The sequence below is a fragment of the Elephas maximus genome, chromosome 19 (genome assembly GCF_024166365.1).
Source record: "Elephas maximus indicus isolate mEleMax1 chromosome 19, mEleMax1 primary haplotype, whole genome shotgun sequence".
NCBI lineage: Eukaryota > Metazoa > Chordata > Mammalia > Proboscidea > Elephantidae > Elephas > Elephas maximus.
Window position 1 is genome coordinate 48,403,585 of NC_064837.1, and position 21,015 is coordinate 48,424,599.

The following is a 21,015-nucleotide window of genomic DNA, read 5'->3' on the forward strand; positions in this document are numbered from 1 at the left end:
AAAATGGGTTTCAAGACAGATGAATCCCACAGACATGGCAGATCCCTAAGCAGCACTTAGCCTTCTTCCTTGGCCTTGTCACATCCATCCAATCATCTCCCTCCACGGTATCCCCCAACTCCCACCCCCAAAAGCTCACCCAGCTCTATGTCCACTGGACAGTGGCTAGTTTCAAAAAGCCACTGTTTTCCAGAAAGTATCATATCTGTGCACTCTTTCAGAGCTGGGCTGACCTGTGGTGGATGGGAGGTAGAGCAAGGTCAATTCCAGTGGCTGGAGATAGCCAGTGTTATGTGAAGATATATGGAGATTTATTCCCCAAGCCTGGTAATATGTGTTCCTTGCACTCCCAGGTTTGTTAAGACCTTACCCCTGCTGTACCTTCCCTGTGGCCACCCCCGTCCCTGTCCACTAAACCACAAACAGAGCTAGGAGTTCTGCATTCATTGCTGCTCTGATCTTTACCTTTCAAAGCTCAAGGCCTCAAGACTCCCAAACTCCAGTTCCAATTTGGGGATATGTGAAGTTTCTTGTCTCTTACAGTTCCTGGAGGCTACATGAGAAATTTTTGGCTCCATCATGCCTGTATAACCCCAAGGATTCCAATCCCTGGCTGTGTACACTTCAATGTAATGAAGGAACAGGCAAAGAGCCGGTAAGTCCAGGTCCTGAGGCACATGCAGTAACGGATTTTCTCATTTTTTAAGCCCCTGAATATTTGTCAAGCTGTGTTTGTTTTGTTTTGTTGTTCTTGCTTTGTTTTGTATTTGTTTTTGAAAAGGCAATGTTCAGAGAAGAAAGGAAGGAACCTGAGCTGGGAGTAGTGTGCAATGCTACTGTCACTCCCTCCCTAACCCTCAGTAGCTTCCAGAAGTCAAAGCCCGCTCTCCATAAGAGCTGAAGCCGACTCTTCTTTTCTCTAATCTCCAGCTCTTGGGTACTCTAAACTTCCCCCAAATGTGGCAGAGACAGAAGAAACCATTGTCCTTTTGGAAGAAAAAGTATACTGGGGAAGAATATATTTGAGAAGAATAAATGTCTCTGCTTTTGAATAAATGTCTCTTTCAGGGCCAGACTAGGGAACATGAAATTAGGATACTCTTGTCCCTTCCCTCTTTTCAGTAGATGAAAGCACTGAAAGAAAAGCTTTGTTCTGAGTAATGCTGTTGTTGTTAGGTGCCACAGAGTTGGTTCCGACTCGTGGCGATCCTATGTACAAAAGAGTGAAACAGTACCTGGTCCTGTGCCATCCTCACAGGCACTGTTATGCTTGAGCCCACTGAGCAGCCACTGTGTCAGTCCATCTCTTTGAGGGTCTTCCTCTTTTCCACTGACCCTCTACTCTACCAAGCATGATATCCTCCTCCAGGGACTGGTCCCTCCTGATAACATGTCCAAAGTACATGAGACGAAGTCTCACCATCCTGGCTTCTAAAGAACATTCTGACTGTAGTTCTTCCAAGACAGATTTGTTCATTCTTCTGGCAATCCATAGTTATTATGGACTGAATTGTGTCCCCCCAAAAATATGTGTCTACATGGCTGGGCCATGATTCCCAGTGTTGTGTGGTTGTCCACCATTTTGCCATCTAATGTGATTTTCCTTTGTGTTATAAATTCTACCTCTATGAAGTTAATGAGGTAGGAGGACTCAATCTACAAGATTAGGTTGTGTCTTAAATCAATCTCTTTTGAGAAGAGATCAGAGAGATGGGGGAGTTGGGGAGGGGGCGGGGGAAGCGTTACCACCAAGAAACAAGAGCCAGGAGAACAGAGTGTCCTTTGGACCCAGGGTCCCTGCTCGACCAGGGAAGATTGATGACAAGGACCTTCCCCCAGAGCTGACAGGAGAGAGAAAGACTTTTGCTGAAACTGGTACCCTGAATCCAGACTTTTAGCCTCCTAGACTAAGAGATTAAATTTCTCTTTGTTAAAGTCATCCACTTGTGGTATTTCTGTTATAGCAGCACCAGGTAACTAAGACAATGGTATATTCAATATTCTTCACCAATACCATAATTCAGAGGCATTGATTCTTCTTTGGTCTTCCTTATTCATTGTCCAGCTTTCGCATTCGTATGAGGCGATTGAAAACAAGGCTTAGGTCAGGCGCACCGTAGTCCTTAAAGTGATGTCTTTGCTTTTTAACACTTGAGAGAGGTCTCTTACAGCAGATTTGCCCAGTGCAATACATCATTTGATTTCTTGACTGCTGCTTCCATGGGCATTGATTATGGATCCAGGTAAAATGAAATCCTTGACAATTTCAGTCTTTTGTCCATTTATCATGATGTTGCTTATTGATCTCATCGTGAGGATTTTTGTTTTGTTTATGTTGAAGTATAATCTATACTGAAGGTTGTAATCTTTGATCTTCATCAGTAAGTGCTTCAACTCTTCGCTTTCAGCAAACAAGGTTGTATTATCTGCATATTGCAGGTTGTTAATGAGTCTTCCTCCAATCTGATGCCACGTTCTCCTTGACATAGTCCAGCTTCTTGGATTATTTGCTCAGCATACAGATTGAATAAGCATGGTGAAAGGATATAACCCTGACGCACACCTTTCCTGATTTTAAATCACACAGTATTCCTTTTTCTGCTTGAATGACTTGCCTGTTGGTCTATGTACAGGTTTATTTAGGTCTTCTTTAATCTCTTTCAGCAGTGTTTTACAATATAGTTTAATAACTATTTTGAGATTTTTGGTTATAAAAACAATTACTTGATCTTGATGGCTATGAAAAAGAAACCTCTCAAATGTACATAGATCAAAATGGAGGAAGACAATGGTTGACTGAGCAAATTTTTCTCAGTGCTTTCTAGGATACAATATTTTCATGTTGCCAAGATGCAGTCTTCCTCTCAGGACTCACTTTCTTTTGATGATGTCCTGTTTCTGTGATTCTCCCACATACTCCCTCTGAAGAGCTTTACAGAAAACGTTTGCAGATCCCTGCACTAGGCAAACGTGATGTTACTTGACACTTCATATTTCAAGAGAATAATACCTATATCTCTAAAGACACTCTTAGGTGAATTTGCCATTCCTTTTCCCACCCACCATCTTCCCCAAACACGAAATCCAGATCACTAGGTGCTACCTTCTGGAATCATTTCCTTCTAAGGAAATCACAGACTATATATTCGGGTGCATGACCCCTTCATGTAATGGAAGAACACTGGTTCCTTTTTGTTTATTCAAGACAACCAATTTTGGAATTAATGAATGGAAATCAGCATTATTATTTTTTTTGCCAGAATAAGAGTTTATTAGGAGTTTAACAAAGGGTGTTCATTACATCTCCAAAGGCCAAAAGAGTGACAAGGAAGATTTGTTCTAATTATGTTCTAATATGCAGAGTGCCTGGCAGCTCTATCGCATTTAATGTAATTATTTTAAAATCACATTTAGATAAGTATTTGCTAAAGTATAACATGTTATTAAAATGTGTTGTTATAAATAGATATTATTTGATCCTGTTACAGGTTTCTCTATATGGCTCAAAAGACTGATTGAGCTTGTAGGTAGATCTTGCAGGTTCTTGTGAGAAAGGATCAAGCTAGGGAATTCAGTGGAAGCCTAGAGCCAACTTCAGGAGCCTGATAGTGTAGATTTCTGCCTTTATCCACAGCGTGGGTGCGGTCGGAGATGTTCGGATGAAGCAGAGTTGAAATGGATCTCTGAAGCCCTTCTCCTCCTGCTGGCAATGAGGCCTTCAGCGCACAAAGGTGTTGCAAGGCCCGTATCGGACACGTGGACCACAGGGGCCACAGGAACTGGAGACACAGGGTCCAATGGCCTTTTCACATGCATTGGTAGTGGCACAGGGGTTGCAGGGCAGCCTGGAGACAGAAAACCATTTGGGGCAAGTTAGAAGAAAACAAGCTGAAGAGATGGAAAGATACTAAAAGCACTTTGTGTAAGAATAATATTCTTCCTCGGACTGACTTGAACCAAAAGCCCAAAATTATAAATGTATTTTCATCAAGAAGATTATTTATCATCACAGCATCCTCATGTACCAAAAGGAAGGCATTCCTGTCTTCATACTCACTTGCAGTCCTCGCTCTCCAGCAGGCCCCGGTAAGTGTTGATCTCACACTCCAGCCGGGCCCTGACATCCAGCAGCACCTGGTACTCCTGGTTCTGCCGCTCCAGGTCAGACCGGATCTCAGCCAGCTGGGACTCCACGTTAGTGATCATGTACTGTACCTGGGACAGCTGGGCGCTATAGCGGGCCTCGGTCTCTGTCAGTGTGTTTTCCAGAGAGTCTCTCTGTGACGGGGAAAACAAAAAAATGTCAGAGTCATGCTCCTTTACAGGGTTTCTCTACAGAGTTATAAAGAACCACAAGCCCCAACAGTTATGGAGAGTGTATGGCCTGAAGGGGATCCCAGTGACTTCATTCCCTGACATCACATTTCTCAGCGGGAGTCTGAACAACACCCACCAGGTTGTGCTGGGCCTGCAGCTCAATCTCCAGGGCATTGACTGTGCGCCTCAGCTCGATGATCTCTGCCTGGTAGGATTGCAGCTGCTCCGAGCTGGACACCACCTGCTTGTTCAGCTCCTCAGTCTGAAATATCCACAGGGGAGAAGATGGGTCAGACCCTGGGGGGCCTTGGGTCCATAGTGGCCACATGCTTAGATGCCCACCTGTGTAATGAACCATTCCTCCACATCCCTGCGGTTGGTTTCCACCAGGGCCTCATATTGAGACCTGGTCTCATTCAGCACACGGTTCAGGTCCACGGTGGGGGCAGCATCCACCTCCACATTGAGGCCCTGGCCAATCTGGCAGCGCAGGGTGTTGACTTCCTGATGGAACAGGGGGAAAATATAAAATATCACAAAGAATCCTTAAGTCCCCCTCTAAGAGAATGCAGTTCAACTCTCATCATTCTTAAGCTTTGTTCCCTTCCCTCCTCTCATAATTGACACTGTATTCAGTGACTAATCTATGTATTCTGTTTTCAAATCTATGTCCTTTTCCCATCCTTTGTATTCAGTGTATCATGCCGCATTTGTAGGTGAATTAATAGAGTCTCACAGAGGTGCAGTGATTTGGCCTCGGACCTGAGAGAGACATGGTGGACAAGGGTTAAGCTTTTTTCCCCAAATGCCCTGTTTGATGATTTTGCTAGAATACACATAGCCTCTGACATTTGATTCTTAACCATGGATAAAAGTAAGGATAGATTCTGGCTAAAGAGGAGAGAACAAATGTTTCCTTCAAAATAGAATAGACCAAGCTAGTGATTTGTTGATTCCTCCAGTGTAGATTTCATGAAGGAAATAAATACCAGCTCATTTCACTGCTATTCATATTTAGGGAGCCAGCATTTTAGTTTAGATGGATGTCAGACAGATTTGAATTGGGTCTCACCTCTACCACTCACTATATAGCTTCTAGGTGCCTCAGTCTTCATCTCTAAAGTGAGAACTGAACTAGTACCTACCTCTAGGGTTCTAAAGCACGCAGCACAATGTTTGCACATAAGAAGCACTTGACTAATATTAACTATTGAGTCCCTGGGTAGTGTAAATGATTAACATACTTGGCAGCTAACCAAAAAGTTGGAGGTTCCATAGTCCACCTCAGAAGAAAGGTGTACAATCTACTTCTGAAAAATCAGCCATTTGAAAACCCTGTGGAGCACAGTTCTGCTCCGACACACATGGGACCACCATGAGCTAGAGTCAGAGTCGACAGCAACTGGTTTTAATATTAACTATTATCATTTACATTTTTCTGGGATTTATTGTTTGCACAAATATCTGTCTTTACAGTGCAGCTGGCCAAATAATGATGGTGAGCATGTTGCTCAGTGTTTCTTCTAGAGAACACTGAGTGGTAGAAAGAGCTCTGGATTAGAATGAGGAGAGTTACATTTTGTTTCCAGCTCAGCCCTCTCTGCTGGATGACCCTGGACCATCCTCCCTCTCCACTTACAAATGGAGGATTGGGCTGGAAGATCCCTGCAGGCCCATCGGTTCTGGCCCAGCTGCAGAAGAGGCTGCCAAGCTGCCTTGGTGCTGACTTTTCCCTAGCGCTGGGCTTGCCAGCTTCCTTCACTCGCCTTCTGCCTCTGGCAGAAAATCCTAATCTCATATCACAGATTTTACATTACTCATTCTTCATAAATCCCTTTTTGTTTTGAGAATCACTTCCTTGGCTAATTGAGCCTTGACCAAGAGCCTCTCCTGCACCCTGTGGTGGTTGGGAAACAGGCCCTGACATGTTTGATCCTGTGTCTCTTTGGGGAACTTCACCTGCTCATGGTTCTCCTTGAGGCATATCAGCTCCTCCTTCAGGGACTCCACCTGGGCCTCCAGGTCAGCCTTGCACAGGGTCAGCTCGTCCAGGATCCTGCGCAGGCCATTGATGTCGGCCTCTACCAGCTGCCGCAGGGAGAGCTCTGTCTCATACCTGCGATCACAGGAGAATCAGGGACAGGCTGGGCAGGAACAGGCCTGGCCTTAACTGAGGCTTGGTTTGGTTTGTCAGACACCTGGGAATTAGGGTTTTTAGGTTCTTAAACCATCTCATTCATTTAGGTTTTGAACACCAACCAGTAGCTCCTGGAGGAAGATGCACTGGTAATTTTTTTAAATAAAGAGCCAGTGGATTGAAGTGGATAAAAACCCATAATTGTGAGGTTTTTTCACATTCTCATAATTGAATTCTGTGCAAGATAGAGCATCAGGGAACCCTGACGTCCACTCTGACTCACAGTGTGATTGGGGAACATGCTTTACAGAGGAGAAGGCCTAGAGAAGGGCTTTCTGAGCTCTGGTGTGCAATTGCTCTGTGGAGCTGGGGGAAATGTCTGAGTTTGCCAGTGTTGACAACAGGCCAAGGGGAGGGAGAGAGAGAAGACAAACGAGCAGCAATCCCCCACGTGCCCACTCACTTGGTCCTAAAGTCATCAGCAGCCAGCTTGGCGTTGTCAATCTGCACCACCAGCCTGGCGTTCTCAGCCTTGCTGCACAGGATCTGGAAGACCCAAAATATTCTAGAATGAGCAAGGGCTTTGTTATTTTCAGCCGGCAGCAATCCTTACTAATCTGCTTATATGAAAGGAACACAATGAGAAATCACAGTATATCTTACGTAACGCAACTAAATGCTGTTCATGTACAATAGAAAAAAACAAGAACATGGAAATATGCGAGAGAAAGATCAGTAGATAATCTTTTTCCCTCCTAATAAGCAATTCTGAGCAGTTTATAATACTAACATTTATCATAAAAAAAAAAAAACCTATATGTAATAGGCTAGGAGCAGAGGATACAAAAATGCGTAAGGACTGGATTATACCCTCAAGAGATGTCCAATCAAGTGGCGAAGATAAATCTGTAAACTAGAGATTGGAAGGGGCTAGCTCAGGGAAGCAGTGAGTTCTCCCGACTGTTCTGGCTGGCTTGGTACTATTTCCTCCTAGGTAGTTTCTGCATTTTCTGGTTTTAGCCATCCATTTTATGCCCTCACTGAATACTGTGTGCCAGGAGAGAAGCCCTGAGGCATTGAGGTCAGGACAGTGAAGCCATGTTAATGGGGCACCCAGAAGAGGAAGGCACTCAGCAGTCAGAAAGCCCAGATGAGGGAAATACAAATTGGTCCAATCCTTACAAAAGATTCCTTCCTCACGTTCTTTCTTGGGCCCGGTCCTTTTCTCTCACCTCAGGGTAATAACTGGGGAGCTTGGCAAATGCATGGAAGTATTCAGAAGCAGCTTTTAATTATATACCTCATTTATGCAAAGTGCTGTTACTGCCACAGTAGGCTAACACAATGCAAACATTCAGACCTAACAGACCTGGGCCTAAAATGGGACGGCCTGTCAAGAAACAGAAACCCTTGTGTTTCAATCACGTGGAAAGCTAACGTCTCTTAATTGTATCTGAGATGCTTCCCCTGCAACTGCCTGCCAGGGAGGCAGTGTAGTGCCCCCCCCCCCACCTTCTGCTGCAGCTCCTCAATGGTCCGGAAGTAGGACTGGTAGTTCGGGCACACATCGGGCTCCGGCTGCTGGCACCACTCACGGATGCGGCCCTCCAGCTCGGCGTTGTCCCGCTCCAGCTGGCGCACCTTCTCCAGGTAGCTGGCCAGGCGGTCATTCAGGAACTGCATGGTCTCCTTCTCGTTGCCGTTGAAGGAGCCCTCGCAGAGCCAGCCACAGCTGCCCACATTGGCAGGGATGTTGCAGGCCCCAGGCAGGGTGCTGCTGTGGCAGCTGGGGGGCACACAGGGCCGGGAAGAGACGCTGGTGCGGCAGCCCAGGTTGGGCAGGAAGCAGGTGTACGGCATGGTGCTGGGAGGGAGCGAGGTGCCCGACTGAAGCAGAGTTCAAGTTGTCAGAGCGTGTGGGTCTCCTTCTTCTGGGGAGTCTTTATACCCCCTTCACAGAGGGTGTGGACATGAAAGACAGCCTTTTTTAACCTTTTTACTTGTTTGGTGATTGTCAGAAGCCCTTAACCTCAGTGGTTATGTGTTTCCTCAGAAGAGTCCCTCGCCTCATAAAAAACTTTACTTGGGCTTCTCGCTAAGTCAGGACTCCTCTTCCAGGCTCTGCGTAAGCGCTTCATAGTGTGGCTTCAAAGAGCTGGACCCATGAAAGCCCTGGCCCTCATTAGTGGGGCGTGGCAGGCCCAGGGACAGTGCTGCTGCTTTACTGCCTGCTCCTTGGCAAGCTTCTGGCTCTCCTTGCTGAGATGGAAAAGCAAGCATGGCTCTTGCTGATGTATCTTTTGCTATGTCAGATTTCCAAATTCCAAGTTCAAGGTCTCAAAAAGAGGATTAGATCAATTCTGGAAAGACTAAACAGTCTGGTTCCCTGTGGCCCTCTGTTTCCTCGTATAGTAGGTAGGCCTTGTGGGCTTTACTTTTTCCTTATAATTTTAGTCAATATTTAACAGATATTCATAGTTTGTGCACTGGACTAGACACTGTGAAGAAGGGAAAGTAGGCGCAGTGCTGTGGTCAAACATCTGAAGAATGAAAGCACCCACACTTGCCAAGATGGTGCTAGATACTTCTCACAAACACAATCTCATCACTCTTCACCATGACCCTTGAAGGTAGATGATATTATCCCCAGTTTACAGATGAGCAAACTGAGGCTTAGAGGATAGGTGTTAATAAGTTGTGAAGCCAGGATTCTAACACAGGTCTCTCTTCTTTCCACCATTCCATGCTAGTTGAACATAAATGGCCTACCTCCATCACTAACTTCTTCAAAGACGTCATCTCTTCTTCTACTCTGAGCACTCACTTTGCCCTGAGCATGGCATTGACATGTTATGTGCTTATTTCTCTGTCTCTGTGAGTTCTGTGAAGACAGGGGCAGGGTCTAATTTGTATTTGAATCCCCAGATCAAGGCATATGGTACCCAGTAGACACTCACTGGACGTGCGCTGAACAGATGAAGGAATGAACATGAAACAGTAATCTGAGGCAGGCGATGACACGTGACAATTGAGTGGTTTAGATACTGTGGAGAGAGCACCTTCTGCTGTGGAGATTCACGGGAATAGATTTCTATCAGGATGGAGAGGCTTCTAAGGAGAGCAGGCACGCAGATGGGGAGAACGGTGTGTACTCAGGAATGGGGCGGGAAAGCCCCAGGCAGGTTTGGGAGACCCAGATAAATCTTAGGGGCTGGGAGGAGAGAGTTGTGAAGGTGAATGATGGAAAATAAAGCTGTTATGAGGAGGTGGTGGCCATGTGGTAGAGGTCCTTGATTGCAAAGCTTGGACTTTCCTGGAAGCAGCAGATGCAATGTAAGCTTTTAAGCATGAGTGTGGCATAATAAAAGCTGTTTAAAAAAAAAAAAAAAGCTGTTTTAGGAAATGCAAAATGGAGGTAAGGCTAAAGGCGAGCTATCAGCAAGCAGGTGTTTGCAATAGTCCAGGAAAGCAGTAATAAGAGTTCAAGTTTAGATATCTGCAGGAGAAGCGTAAAAGATGAAAGTGATATGCGAAACATTTTCAAAGAAACAATTTGAAAAAAAAATACCAGCAATCATTTAGATAATGAGATGAGAGAAGAAGAGTCAAGAATGGCATCAAAACTTGGCAAGCGTAAGAATTTGAGAGAAAAACTTTACCGTTCACACAGACGGCAGGAGAAAGCCATGTTTTGCAGGTCAATGATGAGTTGGCCCACTTGACTCAACACTGGCCGAGCCTTCCTATGTGCCAGGCACAGCACTGAGCCCTGAGGATGCAGAGGTGAGGAAGAAAGACAAACTTACAACCTACTGGTACACACCAGTAAATTGGATGATACGTGCTGTGGCAGAGGAGCACGGAGTGCTGTAGGAATGTGTAGCAGGAGATCTAATCAGATTTAATGGGGTTCAAAGAAGTCTTCCTGGAGGAAGTCCTGTTTTTGCTGAAACCTGACACTAAGCAAAGAGGAATGAGAAGAATGTCTCAGGCAGAGTCAGAGCATGTGTGAAGGCCAAAAGTGAGAAAACGCATGTTGCATTCAGACATGTGTCCATTTTTCACATAACAACTTATACAGGAAATGATAATATCTTATGGCTCACTGGGGCAAAATGACAAGACTGCCCTGACCAACTGTTCCAAGGACTCAGAGCATCAGGTTCAGTTCCAGACCACTACAATAAAGCAAGTCACACAAATTTTTTGGTTTCCCAGTGAATATAAAAGTTATGTTGACACTATACTGTAGTCTGTTAAATGTGTGATAGCATAGTGCCTAAAAAAAAAAAAAAGTATATACCTTCACTTAAAAATACTTTATTGCTAAAAATGCTAACCATCATCTGAACATTCAGCTAATTGTAATCTTTCTGCTGACGGAGGGCCTTGCCTTGATGTTGACGGCTGTTGACTAATCAGGCTGGTTGGTGGTTGCTGAAGGTTGGGGTGGCTGTAGCAATTTCTTATAGTGAGACAACAATGAAGTTTGTCGCATTGATTGACTCTTCCTTTCATGAAAGATTTCTCTGCATCCTGCGATGCTGTTTGATAGCATTTTACCCACAGTAGAACTTCTTTCAAAATTAGAGTCAATCTTCTCAAACCCTACTGCTGCTTTATCAACTACGTTTATGTAATATTCTAAATCTTTTGTTGTCATTTCAACAATGTTTAAGCATCTTCACCAGGAGTAGTTTCCATATCAAGAAACTGCTTTCTTTGCTCATCCATAGGAAGCAACTTCCCATGAGTTAAAGTTCTGTCATAAGAGTGCAGCAATTCAGTCACATCTTCAGGCTCTGCTTCTAGTTCTCTTGCTGTTTTCGCCACATCTGCAGTTACTTCCTCCACGGAAGTCTTGAATCCCTCAAAGTCATTCGTGAGGGTTGGAATCAACTTCTTCCAAACTCCTGTTAATGTTGATATTTTGACCTCCTCTCATGAATTACGAATGTTCTTAACGGCATCCAGAACGGTGAGTCCTTTCCAGAAGGTTTTCCATTTACTTTGCCCACAGATCCATGAGAGGAATCACTGTCCATGGCAGCTACAGCCTTACAAAATGTATTTCTTAAATAATAAGACTTGCAAGTTGAAATTACTCCTTGACCCATGGACTGCAGAATGGATGTTCTGTTAGCGGGCGTGAAAACAACATTAACCTCCTTGTACATCTCCATCAGAGCTCTTGGGTGACCAGGCACACTGTCAAAAAGAAGTAATATTTTGAAAGGATCTTTTTTTTCTGAGCAGTAGGTCTCCACAGTGGGTCTAAAATATTCAGTAAACCACGTTGTAAGCAGATGTGCTGTCATCCAGGCTTTGTTGTTCCGTTTATAAACCACAGGCAGAGTAGATATAGCATAATTCTTAAGGGCCCTAGCATTTTCAGAATGTAAATGAGCGTTGGCTTCAACTTTAAGTTGAAGTTTAGCCCCTAAAAAGAGAGTCAGCCTGTCCTTTGAAGCCTTGAAGCCAGGCATTGACTTCTCTCTAGCTGTGAAAATCCTGGATGGCATCTTCTTCCAACATAAGGCTGTTTCATCTGCATTGAAAATCTATTGTTTAGCGTAGCCATCTTCATCAATTATCTTAAGTGGATCTTTTGGATAATTTGCTGCAGCTTCTACATCAAAAAAAATTTTTTTTTTCTACTTCAGCACTGGCTGTGTCACCTTGTACTTCTATGTTATGGAGCTGGCTTCTTTCCTTCAACCCCGTGAACCAACCTCTGCTAGCTTCAAACTTTTCTTCTGCAGCTTCCTCACCTCTCCCAGCCTCCAGAGAACTGAAGAGAGGGTCTTGCTCTAGATTAGGCTTTAGCGTAAGGGAATGTTGTGGCTGGTTTGATCTTCTACTGAGGCCACTAAAACCTTCTCCATACCAGCAATAAGGCTGTTTGGTTTTCTTATCATTCGTGTGTTCACCGGAGTAGCATTTTAATTTCCTTCAAGAGCTTTTCCTTTGCATTCACAACTTGGCTAACTGGCACAAGAGGCCTAGCTTTCTGCCTATCTTGGCTTTCGACATACCTTCCTCACTAAGCTTAATCATTTCTAGCTTTTGATTTAAAGCAAGAGATGTATGACACTTCATTCCACTTGAACATTTAGAGGCCATTGTAGGGTTATTAATTGGCCTAATTTCAGTATTGCCATGTCTCAGAAAATAGGGAGGCCCGAGAAGAGGAGGAGAGATGGGGGAATGACTGGTTGGTAGAGCAGTCGGAACACACACAACATTTATCAATTAAGTTTGTCACCTTATGTGGGAAGCAGTTCGTGGTGCCCCAAAACAATTAAAATAGTATCATCAAAGATCACTGATCATAAATCACCATAACAGATAGAATAATAATGAAAAAGTTTGAAATACTGTGAGAATTACCAAAATGTGACAAAGAAACACGAAGTAAGCAAATGCTGTTGGAAAAATGGCACCGATAGACTTGCTCAACGTAGGGTTGCCACAAACCTTCAATTTGTAAAAAGTGTAGTATCTGCAAAGTGCAATAAAGTGAAGTGCAATAAAATGAGGTATTCCTGTACTGTGGGATGCCACTAACCCATTCACCTCAATAAGGTTGAGAAACTCTGCATTAAAAGAACTGAAAGAAGCTCAGTAAGGATGGTGTGAGTCAGGGAGTGACTAATGAGTATGGAAGGGGAGGTAGACAACAGGCCGTGAAGAACCATGTAAACCTACTTGAGGAATTTAGGCTTTATCCTGAAGTAGACAAACATATTCATAACAAAAAAAAATTATATAGTTTTAACAACGAGGACAGTTGAGGGAAAAAAACACACGACAATGACAACACTGGATGCTTTCAAATATTAGGATTATGGGTTTTTTTCTTTATACTTTATGCTCTTTCCAATTTTTTGGAAACATATATATACTTCACAGGAATAAGAAAATTGCATTAAAAATTCCAAAAGGAAATCCTTGAACGTCTTATAAAGCTACAAAGAGCTGTAGAAGAAGCCAATAGGTAACTATTCCAATATAATCACTAAATTATGCTTGAGCTCGTTATTCTGGAATTAAAACTTTTGCCATGATTAGCATTCATACCTTTGTGACAACTGCTGACTTTGCCAATTCCAAACGTGAGCTATTAGGAAATGATGAAGGGAAACCAAACTTCCTGTGGGATCAAGCAACCAGTAGTTCATGAATTGACTAGCATGTGATCTGAGCTTCAGATGAGTAGAAAGCCAAAGGGGAGCAACCCTGGGAGAAATGCACTACCAGTTGACTGCCAGCCTACAGTCCAAGATCAGGTGTTAAATAATCTCACATATATGTAAAGGATGATGACATTTCTTTTCTGGAAATAATGTCTAAGTCAGATGAAGCCTAGAATCTTAGAATATCAGACCTATGTGACCATCTCACACAGCAATGTCATTTTACAAGTGGAAAAACTTTAACCCAAAAGGAGAAGTGGCTTCCCCATGCTCATGAAGAGAGTTTGTGAAAGAGCCTAAACTGGAAAAGGATAAATTAGGGTAGGGACATGAGGACAGGGCACAAAGTCATATACAAAATCAAATGCATTTCTATACTTTAGCAATGAACAATCTGAAAATGAAATTAAGGAAGTAATTCCATTTACAACAGCATAAAAATTAAATACTTAGGAATAAATCTAACTAAAAAAAGGGCAAAACTTGAACACTAAAGACTATAAAACATTGTTGAAGAAATTAAAAAAGATCTAAATAAATGGAAAGACATCCCGTGCTCATGAATCAAGAGACTTACTTAATATATTGTAAAGATAGCACCATACCCCAAATTGGTCTACAGATTCGGTGCAATCTGTATCAAAATCCCAACTGGCTTTTTTGTAGAAATTGATAAACTGATCCTGAAATCCATATGAAAATGCAGGAGACTCAGAATAGCCAAAACAATCTTGAAAAAGAAGAAAGGAGAAGTACTCACAATTCCTCACTTACAAACTTTAGAACTGTAGTAGTCAAGACAGTATGATACTAGCATAAGGATAGACGTATAGATTAATGGAATAGAACTGAGAATCCAGAAATAAGCCCTTACATTTATAGTCAATTAATTTTTGATAGGGGTACCAATACATTTAAATGGGGAAAGAATCTTTTGAACAAATGATCCTGGGACAACAGGAGATCTACATGCAAAAGAATTAAGTTGGACCCCTTCTTTATACCATATACAAAAAATTGATTCAAAATGGGTCAAGTCCTAAACGTTAACAGCTAAAATTATAAAACTCTGAGAAAAAAACCTAGGAGTAAATCTTCATGACCTTAGATTAAGCAATGGTATCTTAGATACAACATCAAATGCATAAATGACAGAGAAAAGATATACTGGACTTTACGGAAATTAAACCCTTCCATGCTACAAACAATACTTTCAATAAAATGAAAAGACAACCCATAAAATGGGAGAAGTTATTTGTAAATGATACCTCTGATAAGGAACTTGTATTCTGAACATATTAAGAACACCTACAACTCAATAATAAAAAGATAAATAACATAATTTAAAAGTGGGCCAAGAATCTGAATGGACATTTCTCCAAAGAAAATAGATGTACAAATGGAATAAGCACGTGAAAAAAGCTCAACATTATTCATTAGGGAAATGCAAATCAAAACCACAGTAAGACACCACTTCACACCCACTAAACCAAACAAAAAACCCCATTACTGTCCAGTTGATTCCCAATCATAGCAACACTATAGGACAGAGTAGAACTACCCCATAGGGTTTCCAGGCTATAAATCTTTATAGAAGCAGACTGCCACATCTTTCTCCCAAGTCGTGTTGAACCACTGACCTTTCAGGTAGCAGCCAAGCAATTAACCACCGCATCACCAGGGCTGTCACACCCACTCAAAATGCCCAGTGCCGTCTAGTTAATTCCAACTCAGCGATCCTATAGGACAGAGAGGAACTGCCCCCACAGGGTTTCCAAGGCGAGGCTGGTGGATTCGAACTACCAACCTTTTGGTTAGCAGCCAAGCTCTTAACTACTACATCACGAGGGCTCCTCACACCTACCAAAAGGACTATATATGTATTTTTCTAAGTGGAAAATAACAAGTGTTAGTAAGGATTTGCAAAAATTGGAATCCTCATACACTGCTGGTGGGAATATAAAATGGTGCAAATGCTGTGGGAAAAAACAGTTCAGCATTCCTCAAAATTTTAAACAAGGTATTATGTGACCCAACAATTTCAGTCTTTGATGTATATCCAAGAAGTACATAAGTCCTAAGTGGGATAACAAAACTAAACCCAACTTTAGACAATGTAATGAAGCTGCACAACACTAAAGACAAAAAGAAAATCTTAGAAAGAATCAAAGAGGGAGAGAAGAAAAAAACATGACTGATAATGGAACTACAGTTAGATTAGTAATAGGCTTTTCAGCTTCAGCAATAGAATTCAGAAGACAATGGAATAACGTCTTTAAAATGCTGAAGAAAAGTAGCTTTCAACTTAGAATTTTATACCAACTAAACCATCAATAAGAAAGACTGAAGAAGAATTGATGCCTTTGAATTGCGGTGTTGGAGAAGAATATTGAATAGACCATGGACTGCCAAAAGAATGAACAAATCTGTCTCGGAAGAAGTACAACCAGAATGCTCCTTAGAAGCAAGGGCGGCAAGACTGCATCTTACACACTTTGGACATGTTGTCAGGAGGGATCAGTCCCTGGAGAAGGACATCATGCTTGGTAAAGTACAGGGTCAGCGGAAAAGAGGAAGACCCTCAACGAGGTGGACTGACACAGTGGCTGCAACAATGGGCTCAGGCATAACAACGATTGTAAGGATGGCACAGGACTGGGCAGTGCTTTGTTCTGTCGTGCATAGGGTCGCTATGAGTCGGAACCGACTCTAGGGCACCTAACAACAACGACAACAAGCCATCATTTAATAGTGACTGCTAAGAAGAATTTTCAGAGAGTAAGTTAGAAAATTTATCACTTACAGATTCCGTAAGAACTACCAAAGGATATATTTCAGAAAACAGGAAATCAAAAACATAAAGGAGGAGAAAAGTGCAGGGAGCAATGTAAGCATCTAAGTTTGTAATCATGTAGGTGGGCTAAGCAACAGTGAGAGCAACGACCAAATCCAGGCGTATAAAAGCAAGGTGGAACTGAAAAAATAAAGAACAGAAATTTAAGCAGCTGTATGGACCTTGTATTGTATGCAAGGAAGAGAGACATTAGTTTAAATTAGTGTTAAACGTGTACATTTAAAAATTGAGAATAAACATTAAAACAGAGTGAAAGGGAAGATAAAGAAAACCGCATCAATCCAATAGATATCAGGAAAGGCGAAAACAAGAACCAAAGAAAAAAAATCATGGTTCATAGAAAGCAAAAAATAAAATTTTAAAAATAAATTCAAATATGTCAGTAATAAAATGAAATGGAAGTAGACTCAACCCTATTTACCCTCCTTAGACCACCTACGCCAAAACTCCAGCCCCCCTTCTCTGTCTCCTTGCCCTGCTTTATGTTTCTTAGCATTTAACACTTGACAATAGTACATGCGTGTTTGCCTCTTTTTTTTTTCAAGTGCCTGTCTTCTCTCACTTGAAAGTAAGCTCCTTAAGAGTAGATCATTGTTTTGTTCACTGTTATGTTCCAACACCTAGGACAGTCTCAGGCACCATCATAGGCATTCGATTATTTGTTGAAGGGAATTTAATTCAACAAATGATCAATAACAGCATTTTAAAAATATTTAATCTCACCTGGAATCAGACAAGAGCAAAACACCATTTTATCCCCATTTGGCAATATTTGCTAAGACTCAAACTCGAGCACTGCATCAAAATCACCTGGATGGCTGTTAAAACAGATTGCTGGGCCTGTCCCAGAGTTTCTGAGTTAGTGGGACTGGGAATGGGAGTTAAGAATTTACATTTCTAACAAGCTCGCAGGTGATGCTGACCAGGGAACTGTACTTTGAGAACCTCTGCCCTAAAGAAACACATACACAGGCTTAAGGAAACATTGGCAAAGATGTTCACTGCCACACCTTTGTTAGGGAATAAATAAATGAAGATATCATTTGTTGGCACAGCGGTTAAGTGCTCAGCTGCTAAGCAAAAGGTCCGTGGTTCAAACCCACCAGCCGCTCCATGGAAAAAAGATGTGGCAGTCTGCTTCGGTAAAGATTTACTGCCTTGGAAAACCCATGGGGAGGTTCTACTCTGTCCTACAGGGTCTCTATGAGTCGGAATCGGAATCGACTCGATGGTAACAGTAATATATTAATTAAAATAAATGAACCAGAGCAACGTGCATTAACATAGAACTCAGTAACAACTTTGAGCGGGAAAAATTAGTGGCAGGATTTATAGCATTTACATTTTCTGACTTACACTGCTAAGTTGATAGACATGCACACGTGCGCCCGCGCGCACACACACACGAACAAAAGACCTACAAGAACATCGTTTATGCATACACCTGGAAACCCTGGTAGTGTAGTGCTTAAGAGCTATGGCTGCTAACCAAGAGGTCAGCAGTTCAAATTCACCAGGTGCTCCTTGGAAACTCTGTAGGGCGGTTCTGCTCTGTTCTATAGGGCTGCTATGAGTAGGAATTGACTCGACGGCAGTGGGTTACGGACACATCCATTTTTTTTTTTTTTAATGCTTTAATTTGCAGATTATACACCAACCTGGTTGCATAGTGGTTAAGAGCTACAATTGCTAACCAGAAGGTCGTCAATTCAAATCCACAAGGCACCCCTTGGAAACCCTATGGGGCAGTTGTACTCTGTTCTATATGGTCACAATGAGTCGGAATCAACTCCACATCAACAGGGTTTTTTTTTTTTAAGCTTAAAATAGTATTTACCTCTAGGAGGAGAGAGAAGAATGGATAAATGTGGGTTTTTTTTTAAGTCTCCTTAATATTTTATTTCTTTTTAAAAAAGAGAGTGAAAGAGAGGTGACAAATATCGCACAAGGTTAACATCTCTTAAATCTTGGTTATGCCTTACAGATCTCTTTTTTTGTACTTTTAATATGTTTGAAATATTTTATTATTAGCCATTTAAAAACTGGACGATGAATAAAGAAAACCGAAGAAGAGTTGATGCCTTTGAATTATGGGTTTGGCAAAGAATATTGAATATACCGTGGACTGCCAGAAGAACAAACAAATCTGTCTTGGAAGAAGTACAGCCAGAATGCTCCTCAGAAGCAAGGATTACAAAACTTCTTCTCACATACTTTGGACATGTTATCAGGAGGGACCAGTCCTTGGAGAAGGATATCGTGCTTGGTAAAGTAGAGGATCAACAAAAAAGAGGACGACCATCAATGAGATGGATTGACACAGTGGCTGCAACAATGGACTCAAGCATAACAACAATTGTGAGGATGGTGTGGGACAGGGCAGTTTTTTATTCTGTTATACATAGGGTCTCTATGAGTTGGAACCCACTCGACAGCTCTTAACAAACAACCACAGAGCCATTTAAAATAAGAAATACCATTGCCTTCTTACACTAATTGGCAAATCATAGGATATCAGAACGATGTCAGTGGTGAACTTTTGATCTGTTTTTCTTGTGAGTATGTAAGAACACTAACAGTGAATCCTACCCAGATAGCTCAGAAGCCCATTTGACTCTGCCCTGAGAAAAAGTGATTTCTCCAACACTCCTTTATCTTTTCCATCAAAAAAGAACAAGAAGAAACCACCGTGGCAGAGGCCAGGACTCAGAACAGCATCCCTGGACCCAGCTTCCCACTGACACTGCCCCCTCAAGCATAGAGACTCATTTAATACTTTACACACTGAACAATAAGAGCAAAATACATTTATCATGTTGCAAAATTTCAACTCTCACTCTCAAGGTACAGAACGGGATAATTGGGAGACACTTTGTCCCTGATAAAGGCAGCTGCAGGGTAACTGTTGGTGGACGTGGTCCTAGCATGTACCAAGAACTGATGGGATAGATTGGGCAAGAGTATGTTTGTAGGAGGAAGGAGGCAGCTCCTGGGAATGAACTCATCCTGAGGGAAGAGAGGCTGGAGTACACAAACTGGGTCCAGGACATTCTGAGCCCAGCATGGGGTGTCACTCAGTTCATCTTCCAGTGTCTCATACCTGAGTTGTGGACAAGGGAACTCCAACAACAAAGGAGGAAAAATTAAAAGAACCAGAGTGTGAGAGCACAAGAACTTAAGAGTAACATTTAAGCCAGCATTGTCACAGCAGGGGAAGGTAGTATCAGCTTCATCTCCAGGAGAGAAGACACAACTAGCAGTTTGGCCAAACTCTGGTACAGGGCCCTTGGCACCAACCACAGCACACACAGTGACAGAAGCCGTTAACCTTGCCAGATATCAGGGCACCAGTAGGAGCAGGGCAGAGCATAGCTGTCACTTTCAGTATTGACAGAAACTAGAGATTTAATATCATACTTGGCTCTAAACAGCTTTTGGGGGCTTCCAAAATTCAAATTTTGGTCCTGATAGTTAAAAATTCAAATGACGAGAGAACACTTTTAAAATCTGTTGGGTATTACTCAGATATAAGACATGGCCTTTTTATTATCATGAGTCCTTCAGTTTTTCAGTATTTCCCAAAGGAGGATTTCAGAAATGTTTTGGGCACTTATAGCATCATGCCTCCCCAAGTGACAATTTTGAAGGGAAATGCCCATTTGACGTATAATACTGGAGTGCTTGTTTGAAATCAGTTTTATTCTCTCATATCACACCTCATATATATAACTGACATTCAGTGAGCGAGCTCTAGGTTCAGCCCAATTTCTCTTACATGAGTAAGGGAAAAATTAGTAGTGCAGTCCCTGTGCTTAGTTCAATAAATATTAGCTTCGCCCCCTCTTTTTGTAGGGACTTGGAAGAGAAATGTTTTTTAGAAATGTTGACCATTGTATTTTACTGAGTAAGTTTCCATAATGAATGGGTTTATCACATTCAGGTGAGGCCTTTTGTCTTAGTGTCCCCACTGGTTCTGTGCTGGCCTAATTGGAGGCTGGGCTCACTGTGCTCAATGAATGTTAATTAATGGTGATCAAAGACCTTTTAGGAGAGGACTAACCTATAAAGTCCCTGTTTGCTTTCAAGTGGCTTTATAAGAAGCACACACACACAGAGTGAACACTTTGAAAAGAATGAATACAAATGAGAGTCGTCGCTGCTTTGCAAGAGGAAAGTTTATTAGGAGATTTACAAAGGGATTTGGGAAACTACAAGAGGATCGAAACAACAGAGAGAACCACAAAACACCTCATGTGACACCTTCATAGCTCCAACTTGTCAGACCATCAGCACACAGAACAACTACCAGACAGAGGCCTGGAAGGAAGAGGATCAGGTGGGACTGTGCTCAAAGCCAGGCCATGGCCCTGGGCACTTGTCCTCCCTCCAGGACTGAGATTTATGGAAATGCCTTAGGGCAGGGTCCCTGTGGCTGATGGTTGTCAGAGAAGCAGGGCTAGTCCATCGATGGCTCTTCCATCCTCACACAATCCTCCTAGGCCCTGGGGCAT

At 42.4% G+C, this 21,015-nt stretch overlaps 1 protein-coding gene across 1 annotated transcript; it reads right to left on the reverse strand.

The window, feature by feature from the left end:
• Positions 1-3,718: 3,718 nt before the first annotated feature.
• On the reverse strand, positions 3,719-8,317 carry LOC126062087 (keratin, type I cuticular Ha3-I-like). The gene is made up of 7 exons (XM_049859167.1): positions 7,967-8,317; positions 6,918-7,000; positions 6,277-6,433; positions 4,660-4,821; positions 4,454-4,579; positions 4,058-4,278; positions 3,719-3,845 (listed from the first exon to the last, which is right to left on the reverse strand). The coding sequence occupies exons 1-7, from the start codon at positions 8,312-8,314 to the stop codon at positions 3,719-3,721; spliced, it is 1,224 nt and encodes a 407-aa protein (XP_049715124.1). The 5' UTR covers positions 8,315-8,317.
• Between the last annotated feature and the right edge of the window lie 12,698 nt (positions 8,318-21,015).

Coding starts and splice junctions, on each gene's coding strand:
- LOC126062087 (XM_049859167.1), bottom strand. CDS start 8,314: ATGCCGTACACCTGCTTCCTGCCCAACCTGGGCTGCCGCACCAGCGTC. Junction 4,822..6,276: donor TCAAGGAGAACCATGAGCAG/GTGAAGTTCCCC, acceptor CTGTTCCATCAG/GAAGTCAACACCCTGCGCTG. Junction 4,580..4,659: donor AGGAATGGTTCATTACACAG/GTGGGCATCTAA, acceptor TGGATATTTCAG/ACTGAGGAGCTGAACAAGCA.